Source organism: Macaca fascicularis, chromosome 4 (genome assembly GCF_037993035.2).
Source record: "Macaca fascicularis isolate 582-1 chromosome 4, T2T-MFA8v1.1".
Lineage (NCBI taxonomy): Eukaryota > Metazoa > Chordata > Mammalia > Primates > Cercopithecidae > Macaca > Macaca fascicularis.
In genome coordinates, this window is record NC_088378.1 from 53,466,746 (window position 1) to 53,478,926 (window position 12,181).

Sequence of the window (12,181 nt, forward strand, 5' to 3'; positions counted from 1 at the left end):
TGCAAGACACATAATTGTCAGATTCACCAAAGTTGAAATGAAGGAAAAAATATGAAGGGCAGCCAGAGAGAAAGGTCAGGTCACACACAAAGGGAAGCCCATCAGACTAACAGCAGATCTCTGTGCAGAAACCCTACAAGCCAGAAGAGAGTGGAGGTCCATATTCAACATTCTTAAAGAAAAGAATTTTCAACCCAGAATTTCATATATAGCCAAACTAAGTTTCATAAGTGAAGAAGGAATAAAATCCTTTACAGACAAGCAAATGCTTAGAAATTTTGTCACCACCAGGCCTACCCTACAAGAGATCCTGAAGGAAGCACTAAACATGGAAAGGAACAACCGGTACCAGCCATTGCAAAAACATGCCAAAATGTAAAGACCATCGATGCTAGGAAGAAACTGCATCAACTAATGAGCAAAATAACCAGCTAATATCACAATCACAGGATCAAGTTCACACATAACAATATTAACCTTAAATGTAAATGGACTAAATGCTCCAATTAAAAGACACAGACTGGGAAATTGGATAAAGAGTCAAGACCCATCAGTTTGCTGTATTTAGGAGACCCATCTCACATGCAGAGACATACATAGGCTCTAAATAAAGGGATGGAGGAAGATCTACCAAGCAAACAGAGAACAAAAAAAAGAAGGGGTTGCAATCCTAGTCTCTGATAAAACAGACTTTAAACCATCAAAGATCAGAAGAGACAAAGAAGGCCATTACATAATGGTAAAGGGATCAATTCAACAGGAAGAGCTAACTATCCTAAATATATATGCACCCAATATAGGAGCACGCAGATTCATAAAGCAAGTCCTTAGAGACTTACAAAGAGACTTAGACTCCCATACAATAATAATGAGAGACTTCAACACTCCACTGTCAACATTAGACAGATCCACAAGACAGAAAGTTAACAAGGATATCCAGGAATTGAACTCAACTCTGCAAACAGAGAAAAAAAAAAGCAGGGGTTGCAATCCTAGTCTCTGATAAAACAGACTTTAAACCATCAAAGATCAGAAGAGACAAAGAAGGCCATTACATAATGGTAAAGGGATCAATTCAACAGGAAGAGCTAACTATCCTAAATATATATGCACCCAATATAGGAGCACGCAGATTCATAAAGCAAGTCCTTAGAGACTTACAAAGAGACTTAGACTCCCATACAATAATAATGAGAGACTTCAACACTCCACTGTCAACATTAGACAGATCCACGAGACAGAAAGTTAAGAAGGATATCCAGGAATTGAACTCAACTCTGCACCAAGCAGACCTAAAAGACATCTACAGAACTCTCCACCCCAAATCAACAGAATATACATTCTTCTCAGCAGCACATCGCACTTATTCCAAAATTGACCACATAATTGGAAGTAAAGCACTCCTCAGCAAATGTACAAGAACAGAAATTATAACAAACTCTCTCTCAGACCACAGTGCAATCAAACTGTAACTCAGGACTAAGAATCTCATTCAAAACCGCTCAACTACTTGGAAACTGAACAACCTGCTCCTGAATGACTACTGGGTACATAACGAAATGAAGGCAGAAATAAAGATGTTCTTTGAAACCAATGAGAACAAAGATACAACATACCAGAATCTCTGGGACACATTTAAAGCAGTGTGTAGAGGGAAATTTATAGCACTAAATGCCCACAAGAGAAAGCAGGAAAGATCTAAAATTGACACTCTAACATCACAATTAAAAGAACTAGAGAAACAAGAGCAAACACATTCAAAAGTTAGCAGAAGGCAAGAAATAACTAAGATCAGAGCAGAACTGAAGGAGATAGAGACACAAAAACACCCTCCAAAAAATCAATGAATCCAGGAGTTGGTTTTTTGAAAAGATCCACAAAATTGATAGACCACTAGCAAGACTAATAAAGAAGAAAAGAGAGAAGAATCAAATAGATGCAATAAAAAATGATAAAGGAGATATCACCACTGACCCCACAGAAATACAAACTACCATCAGAGAATGCTATAAACACCTCTATGCAAATAAACTAGAAAATCTAGAAGAAATGGATAATTTCCTGGACACTTACACTCTCCCAAGACTAAAGCAGGAAGAAGTTGAATCCCTGAATAGACCAATAGCAGGCTCTGAAATTGAGGCAATAATTAATAGCCTACCAACCAAAAAAAGTCCAGGACCAGATGGATTCACAGCTGAATTCTACCAGAGGTACAAGGAGGAGTTGGTACCATTCCTTCTGAAACTATTCCAATCAATGGAAAAAGAGGGAATCCTCCCTAACTCATTTTATGAGGCCAACATCATCCTGATACCAAAGCCTGGCAGAGACACAACAAAAAAAAGAGAATTTTAGACCAATATCCCTGATGAACATCGATGCAAAAATCCTCAATAAAATACTGGCACACTGAATCCAGCAGCACATCAAAAGGCTTATCCACCATGGTCAAGTGGGCTTCATCACTGGGATGCAACGTTTGTTCAACATACGCAAATCAATAAACGTAATCCAGCATATAAACAGAACTAAAGACAAAAACCACATGATTATCTCAATAATAGATGCAGAAAAGGCCTTTGACAAAATTCAACAGCCCTTCATGCTAAAAACTCTCAATAAATTCAGTATTGATGGAACGCATCTCAAAATAATAAGAGCTATTTATGACAAACCCACAGCCAATATCATACTGAATGGGCAAAAACTGGAAGCATTCCCTCTGAAAACTGGCACAAGACAGGGATGCCCTCTCTCACCACTCCTATTCAACATAGTGTTGGAAGTTCTGGCTAGGGCAATCAGGCAAGAGAAAGAAATCAAGGGTATTCAGTTAGGAAAAGAAGAAGTCAAATTATCCCTGTTTGCAGATGACATGATTGTATATTTAGAAAACCCCATCATCTCAGCCCAAAATCTCCTTAAGCTGATAAGCAACTTCAGCAAAGTTTCAGGATACAAAATTAATGTGCAAAAATCACAAGCATTCATATACACCAGTAACAGACAAACAGAGAGCCAAATCATGAATGAACTTCCATTCACAATTGCTTCAAAGAGAATAAAATACCTAGGAATCCAACTTACAAGGGATGTAAAGGACCTCTTCAAGGAGAACTACAAATCACTGCTCAGTGAAATAAAAGAGGATACAAACAAATGGAAGAACATAGCATGCTCATGGATAGGAAGAATCAATATTGTGAAAATGGCCATACTGCCCAAGGTACTTTATAGATTCAATGCCATCCCCATCAAGCTACCAATGAGTTTCTTCACAGAATTGGAAAAAACTGCTTTAAAGTTCATATGGAACCAAAAAAGAGCCCGCATTGCCAGGATAATCCTAAGTCAAAAGAACAAAGCTGGAGGCATCACGCTACCTGATTTCAAATTATACTACAAGGCTACAGTAACCAAAACAGCATGGTACTGGTACCAAAACAGAGATATAGACCAATGGAACAGAACAGAGTCCTCAGAAATAATACCACACATCTACAGCCATCTGATCTTTGACAAAACTGACAAAAACAAGAAATGGTGAAAGGATTCCCTATTTAATAAATGGTGCTGGGAAAATTGGCTAGCCATAAGTGGAAAGCTGAAACTGGATCCTTTCCTTACTCCTTATACGAAAATTAATTCAAGATGGATTAGAGACTTAAACGTTAGACCTAATACCATAAGAACCCTAGAAGAAAACCTAGGTAACACCATTCAGGACATAGGCATGGGCAAGGACTTCATGTCTAAAACTCCAAAAGCAATGACAACAAAAGCCAAAATTGACAAATGGGATCTCATTAAACTAAAGAGCTTCTGCACAGCAAAAGAAACTACCATCAGAGTGAACAGGCAACCTACACAATGGGAGCAAATTTTTGCAATCTACTCATCTGACAAAGGACTAATATCCAGAACCTACAAAGAACTCACACAAATTTACAAGAAAAAAACAAACAACCCCATCAAAAAGTGGGCAAAGGATATGAACAGATATTTCTCAAAAGAAGACATTCATACCGCCAACAGACACATGAAAAAATGCTCACCATCACTGGCCATCAGAGAAATGCAAATCAAAACCACAATGAGATACCATCTCACACCAGTTAGAATGGCAATCATTAAAAAGTCAGGAAACAACAGGTGCTGGAGAGGATGTGGAGAAATAAGAACACTTTTACACTGTTGGTGGGATTGTAAACTAGTTCAACCATTGTGGAAAACAGTATGGCAATTCCTCAAGGTTCTAGAACTGGAAATACCATGTGACCCAGCCATCCCATTACTGGGTATATACCCAAAGGATTATAAATCATGCTGCTATAAAGACACATGCACACGTATGTTTATTGTGGCACTATTCACAATAGCAAAGACTTGGAATCAACCCAAATGTCCATCAGTGACAGACTGGATTAAGAAAATGTGGCACATATACATCATGGAATACTATGCAGCCATAAAAAGGGATGAGTTTGTGTCCTTTGTAGGGACATGGATGCAGCTGGAAACCATCATTCTCAGCAAACTATCACAAGAACAGAAAACCAAATACCGCATGTTCTCACTCATGGGTGGGAATTGAACAATAAGATCACTTGGACACAGGAAGGGGACCATCACACACTGGGGCCTATTATGGGGAGCGGGGAGGGGGAAGGGATGGCACTGGGAGTTATACCTGATGTAAATGACGAGTTGATGGGTGCTGACGAGTTGATGGGTGCAGCACACCAACACGGCACAAGTATACATATGTAACAAACCTGCACGTTGTGCACATGTACCCTAGAACTTAAAATATAATAATAATAAAAAACAGAAGACATACAAATGGCCAAGATATATGAAAAAAAGTGTTCAATATCACTAATTAGCAGGGAAATGCAAATCAAGACTGCAAGAAGATAACACCTCACTCTAATCAGAATGGCTACAATTAAAAAATCCTAAAACACCAAGTGTTGACGAGGATATAGAGACAAGAGAACCTTGACAAACTGCTGGTAGTAATATAAATTAGCACAACCATTATGGAAAACCGTATGGAGGTGGACTGATCATAATATTAAAAGTTGTTTATATTGTTGCATCATTCAGCCCCTGTAACAACCTTATCCCCATTTTATGTGTTCAGAGTTGAGGCTCAGAAAGAATGACTTACGTTAAGGATTACAATAAACAAGTTGAAAAGAAAAAAAAAATAGAGAAGAGAACTTAAAAATAACTTTCATTAGTATTCTAAGATTCATGAATATACTCATTCATAAACAAGGACAAACTAATATGCAAAAAGTGAATAACTGAATAAGTAAAAGTCCATGAAAATTAAGAATAGAATTACCAAAATTAAGAAAAAAAATTGATATTGAATTGGAAATTAAGAAGTCTCTCAAAATGTAAAGCAATAAAATAGTTGACAAACATAAAATGTAAATCCAAGAGGTCCAACATCCATGTAAGGAGTGTCTCTGATGACAAAGAACAAAGGCAATCAAGGAGAAGAAATAATTATACAGTGGAAATAAAAACTCCAGAGCCCAAGACATGACTCTTCAGAAAAAAGGGTTCATTCAGGAAATGTGGTTCAGGATCAATTTAAAAGAACCCATATACACATCCTCATTAAATGTCAGACCATCTCAAGAGGTGTTCCTTCTCATTCTTTTCTCTGGATCTTCTGCTTATCCTTGACTTCTAAATTGTGTGCACCAGGGCTCAATATTTTTGCTTCTTCTCTTTGTCTCTTCTATACTTCACTCATTTACTATTGTCTCATCTAGACTCATCATTTTGAATGCTATCTATGTCTTGATAACTGCCAATTCTATATCTTTATTTCCAAGCTCTCCCTAAAATTCCTGAAATCAAATCAATTTGCTTCCTGTAATCTAACGGACATTTCAAGAAATGACTAAAGTAGAACTTTCACCTCAATTCCTACTTCAAATTGCTCATCTCCTAGTCTTCCCCATCTCAGTAAGCAGCAACACCATTAATTCAGTAGCTCAGGCCATAAAGCCACGAGACATGCTTAACTCTTCTTTTCCTCATTCTATGCATATAACCCACCAGCAAAGCCAACATCTACCAGAAGTTTGAAAGAAAGATGTGTTCAAGAGGAATATTAATTGCCTAAAACTATTGTGAAATTGCATTTTCTCTCTCTTTTACCCCTCACAACTGTGTTTTATTAATTGTATCTTTCATTCAAAACAACATGTTCTTTAAGAACATGAGAATGCATCTCCTTGTGTATGGCACAAATACTGTAAGTTCTACAGTAAATAACACATAATATTTTAAATGTTGGCAATTGCTTTTAAATTTTAAATAATAAAAGTGTGAAAGAAATGTATATTTACTAAGTTTAATGTAAATTCGATAAGCCTTGAAATTATAAAGTAATTTAAAGGCAGGGGTCAGTAGGTGGAAATAGATGTGGAAAAAAAATACAAGAAGAAAAAAAAATCTCCGCTCTTACAATGTAGGAAACTAGGAGACATTGTGAAAAACTGATGGGTCAAGACATAGAATTTGTATGATGGTAAGTAACAATGGAACTTTTCAAAAAATGCCTGCTAGGGACTGGAGTGGGGAGAGAGGACAAGTATGAGAGACGTCAATTTCCTATGTGTAACAGAGGGGAATCAATAGCTATTGTTAAACTGGTACATTAACAAGCAACACATATGCATACTGTTTAAGATTTAGATTTAATCTCAAGAAAAACTAACCAGAAAGTGATTAAAAATAATCATTTCTGATGAGTGGGAAAGGAGAAAAGGATAATGAGCCTTACGTTTTATTTAGCAACCTCCTGGTTTAGGAATTAAATGAACAAATAAATCAAAATATTAACAAATAATGAAGCAGATAATCACATTCAATCTAGTTCTGTGTATTTTCACACATATTTATTTAAATAAGATGTTATAAGGAAATACCAATTTTTGTTTCACTGGTAGTCAGTAGCATAAAGGACACAAATACTAATTTAGACTATGTTAGTGAAGTTTTTATTTTTAATCCACTACATAAATACAGAGATTGGTTAGCTACTATCTGGTCAAAATATATTGATGCTAGGGTATGCATTTATTAAAGAATTCTATTTTTAAAATCCTCCACATCTAGACCCAGAAAAGCTTACACACTGATTCACTGTAATTATTTCCTGAAAGTATTACAGGCCTATAGACCCCTCCAAAGTGAGACACTGCAGTTTTGAACACAGTAAATATTTCCATTGTTGCTAATGCTACCTCTTGTACCACTTCTATGCTTATAAATATAGCACTATTTTTACCTTGAATAATGCATGGCTTGGTGGCCTGCAATATTAAAATAGAAGTCTGTTGTGTGCTTCATTTCATTGGTGTGCCCAGTGGCCTCAATCCAGTGTCCTATTGGGAGACAATACACACCATCCACCAAGTTGTTTTCATTGTAAGTACAGCAACGGTCATGATGAGGTCCATTGCCTAGAACAAGAAGAAATGATAAACAGAGCAATTAAATCAGTGTTTGGTTTAAACATCCTCAAAGCGGCTGATACAAAATTAATAGCAAAAAAATAAAAAATAAACATAAAGCTACTTAATCTACACATTTCAGTATAAACAAAAAAGACTAGAGTGAAAAACAGAACAGTAGGAGTTTGTAAAGAGCTACTTATGAAAATCAGAGTGTTTTACTCCCTTTGAGTACATGGGTTATAAAAAGCATGTTAACTCAGAGTTTCATGGTACCTCTCAGTGCTCTAAGAGGCCATTATGAATCACTTTGCAGCCTGAGAAGCTCCTAAAAAAAGTTTTTAAAGCTATTAATGCCCCTGTATTATACACTTCTATCTTTCTGGTATGCAAATTTATGAATAAAATCAGGAATAAAGTGTTTTAGTATCAGCTCAACCAAAAAATGTGTAATTACAAATAAATGCATCAATAAATAATAAATGATCACATCAAATCTACTTTACAGGTAAAACAGTTATTATCATTATTTTCAAATGAGGAAAATAAGTCTCACAGAGATTAACTAGCTTGCCCAAGGTCATAGAACTAGTAGTGCGGCACTAGCAGCAACCTGCCTCTCCTAGTCCCCCACCTTTTCGGCATCTGATGCCTTTGTGATGCTCCCTGCTGATGTCATATGCACAAAGACACACCGTCTTCCTTAAAGGGCCATGGATCAAAGGAAGCAGAGACACATCCCTAAAAATATTATTTGCCTATTTCACGATTCTGCGCAGTATCAACTACACTAGTTGCTATGGTATGAATGTTTTTGTTCCCCCAAAATTTATATGTTGAAATCCTAACCCCCAAGGTGTTGGTATTAGGAGCTGGGGCCCTTAGAGGATGATTAGGTCATAAAGAAGAACCCTCACCAATGTGATTAGCTCCCTTATAAAAGAGGGATGAAAGAAACCCCTCGCTCCCTTCCACCATGTGAGAAAACAGCATGTCGCCGCCGTCTATGAACCAGAAAGTGAGCCCTCACCAATCACTGAATCTGGTATGCCTCAATTTTAGACCCCCCAGCCTCCAGAACTGTGAGCAATAAATTTCTATTGTTTATAAGCTAACCAACATACAGTGTTTTGTTTACAGCAGCCCAAATGGTCTTAGATACTAGTAAACCTTGATTTCTCTAAAAATTATAATTCATACATTATTTTTATTACCTTTTTATTATCCCATTTCAAATCATGCCTTTCTTTATACTACCTAATTATAATATACTGTAAGAAAGACATGTAAGCAAACTAAATGTATGAGTGATTTACAGAAATAAATCACATCTGTTATGAATATAAAAATGTGATTCATTTGTTCTTTTCTCCTTGCTCTGTCTTACAAAATATTTAACCTAGATCTGCTTGTGGCATAAGCTCTCAAAAAAATCCTTAAATTATTTGGTGTTTCTTTGAGATATAACTCCTTCCATCAGACAGAAGGTACAGGATGACTCCCTTAATAAACCATTACTGATCTTCCTAGATCCGTCACCTCTTTTTTCTCTTAATGGATGTTTTTTCTCGATGACTACAAGGCACTGCACCACATCTCTATTAACCTTCATTTTTAATAGATAAAATCCAAACTATACTAGCAACTTCACTTCTAGAAACATATCCAACAGAAATATTAATAAGAAAAAAGAATCTCTGATGCATACAGAGATACATGTGTATAGTAATACTATTTTAATAGAAAATACTGTAAACCATAAGTTTTTTTCATTCTTCTACAAATATTTATTGAGGCAGGTGGTTTATATAAACCTAGGTGGTTTATGATGAAGCTTGGTCACAGACATTGAAAGGATTATGCAGATTCAGGAGGGAAAAGCCACAGGACTTGATTAATTGGAAAAGGAAGGTGAAAATGAAAGGGGATCAATAATGACTCCTAAGCTTCTAGTGAAAATAATTCAATATACAGTGGTACTATTCACTGAGATGCAAAATCTGAAAGAGGCTGTAAGGAAAGATCATCTATCCAGTTTTGGCAACGTTGGGTTGGAAGTACTCTTTAGATATCCAAAAGGAGTCGTCAAACAGAGAGCTGGAGTTATTGATTTGATATTAAGACCAGAAATCTGAACTAGAAACATAAATATATGAGTAATTTGAGTGTAAATGGTAATTGAAATAGGAACATAGATGAGTCACAAAGCAAAACAATATGAATTGAGGAAAAACGTTTTAGAACAAAGTCTGAAAGTCTTTCCATGTTTAACAGCCAGAGATAGAAGGATAAACTTACAAAAGATGAATAGAGAGAGAAGCTGAAAAGGAAAAGCAGGAGTGGCTAAGTGAAGCGGCAGAGCATGACTGAAAGTGTAAACATAGACTACAAACTGGATGTGGTTACTTCTAGGAAATGGAATTGGATGGAGGGAAACTGTCATAGTCAACTGTTTTGAATTGATTGGATTACCTACAAGGAGTGGGTGGTTTTTTTAGTTTAATGAAAGAATATCTATGGCTCCCATTGGTCAGTACAATTGACTTACAACACTGACTTACAACACTGACTTACACTTACAACACTGACTTACAACAACCTTTAAAAATATAATTGTTGAAGAGATCAAATATTCATAAATTATGACAGTCAAGAAGAATTATTTATGTATCATCATCTTCATAAGAATTCTTCATTCCTACAATGATTTCTTTAATTGCTCATTTTTATACATTTATGTTTTAGGCAACATTTAAAAAAATCTTTCATAGATAGTAACCTGAGTTATTCAAAATATGTTCCAATAGTTAAAATGTATTTTAGAGGATGGGTTTTTGTCTTTTTAATTTCACCTAATGAAATGGCAAAAATGAATAGTAAAATAATTTTGGTTTTGGAGATTTCTGCATGTAAAACTATGGAATAAATGTATTTTTCCCTAGTCCTCCCACTAAGTATAATTTAAAACCCTGAAAATTATAAATAAACAAACATAAGATAACTTTGAAAGGCAAAGAGAAGACAGACCATCCAGAGACACTGAGACCTAAGGAAAGACCTAAGTATTGAGTTCCCTGCATTTTCTTTTTGCCTTATATATCCCAGACTTAGATCTGAAGAAGCCAGCAACCTGGTAACACAAGGACAGCAAAAGGAAAACATGACAAAAGTCCACTCTCTCTAGCCAAATGAAAAGACAAGCCTAGCCAGACAGAAATCTGTTTGATAATAACTACACTACTCCAGTTAAACCCACTGAAAAAATGTGGCCCCACACCCACCCAGGCCAGCAAAGGCCAAGCATGGGTAGACTTCCACTTTTGTTTGCCAAGCTGTATTGCAGCGCCTCAACTCACTCACTATCATGGTGTCAGAAAAGGATGAGTAGGGGTCTGAAACTTTCAGCATCACCCTTGGCAATGCAGTGGAGTCCAAGTGGAAAGGTGGACTTCCACCTCCATTTGGCAATAACGAGGTGCCCCTCCTTCCCACTGAGATCGTGTCACAGGTGACCTAGTGGAAAGTCAAGATTTTCACCTCCTTCCCGCCCCACCATCAGTGGATGCCATATGGGAAGCAGTAACAAGGCATTCCTCCCTTTCTCAGGCAGAGAGCTATCAATGGAGGCCTAGTGGAGAGCTAGAACTACCACCTCGCTCAGGGAGGAGTCTGTTTGGTTTGGTTATGAATGGAAACAGTGTGAGGAACTGGGTAATAAGGTGGGACATCTATTCTTCTGCTGGAGTGGTGTCAGAAGAATTCAGTTAAAATCAAAGGTTTACATAAGAGCTAATCTCATTATATAATACCCCAAATGTCCAGGTTTCAATAGAATATCACCCATTACATCAATAACCACTAAGATTTCAAACTAAATGGAAAAAAAAGATGCCTGATAAAGGCCAACACCAACAGAACAATAATGTTAGAATTAGGTGATAAATATTTTAAAGCCTCAGTAACCCATTAGAACACATTCAAACAAATGAAGAATCAGAACATCTCAGCAATGGAATGGAAGATGAAAAGAGGAACTAAATAGTAGTTTTAGAACTGAAAAACACAATATTTGACATTTTAAAAACTCAGTAGATGGGTTTAAGAGCAATATGGAAGGGACACTGGAAAGAATTTCACAAATTCAAGATAAAATCATGGAAATTAACCAACCTAAACAGCAAACAACAGAGAAAGTAGGTTGAATTAAAAACAAAAAACAAAAAAACAAAAAAACAAAAAACCAGACCCTTGGGGACATATGGTACTATTAACAAAATATCTAAATTTATGTAATTGGAGTCTAGAAGAAGAGGGAAAAGATAGTAAGGCTTAAAAGTACTTGAGAAAACAATGCCTGAAAACTTTTCTAATTTGGCAAGAGGCAAAACCTACAAATTCAAGAAGGTGAGCAAAGTCCAAACAACATAAACCCAAAGAAATCAATACTGAGACATGACATATTTAAAATTCTGAAAACTAAAGACAGAGGAAGTCATAAAAGTAGCCAGAGAAAAACAGCAATGTAAAGGAAAAAATATTCTAATATGAGCAGATTTCTCATCAGAAGTCACCAAAGGAAGTGCATTTTTCAAGTGCTGTAAAAAAGAACAACTGTCAACCAAGAATCTTACTTTGTGACTATTTCCTTCAGGAAAAAAAGGGAAAATCAAAATATGCTCAATGAAGGAAAACTA

The 12,181-nt window shown here is 36.2% G+C and overlaps 1 protein-coding gene across 2 annotated transcripts in view; it reads right to left on the bottom strand.

The window, feature by feature from the left end:
* The window catches only part of EPM2A (EPM2A glucan phosphatase, laforin), a 122,642-nt gene that overhangs the window by 55,799 nt on the left and 54,662 nt on the right, over positions 1-12,181 (bottom strand). For both annotated transcript variants that reach the window (XM_045391396.3, XM_005552065.5), the window contains exon 2: positions 7,322-7,496. In XM_045391396.3, the coding sequence (XP_045247331.2) occupies positions 7,322-7,496 (175 nt within the window). The remainder of the gene's footprint in view (positions 1-7,321; positions 7,497-12,181) is intronic.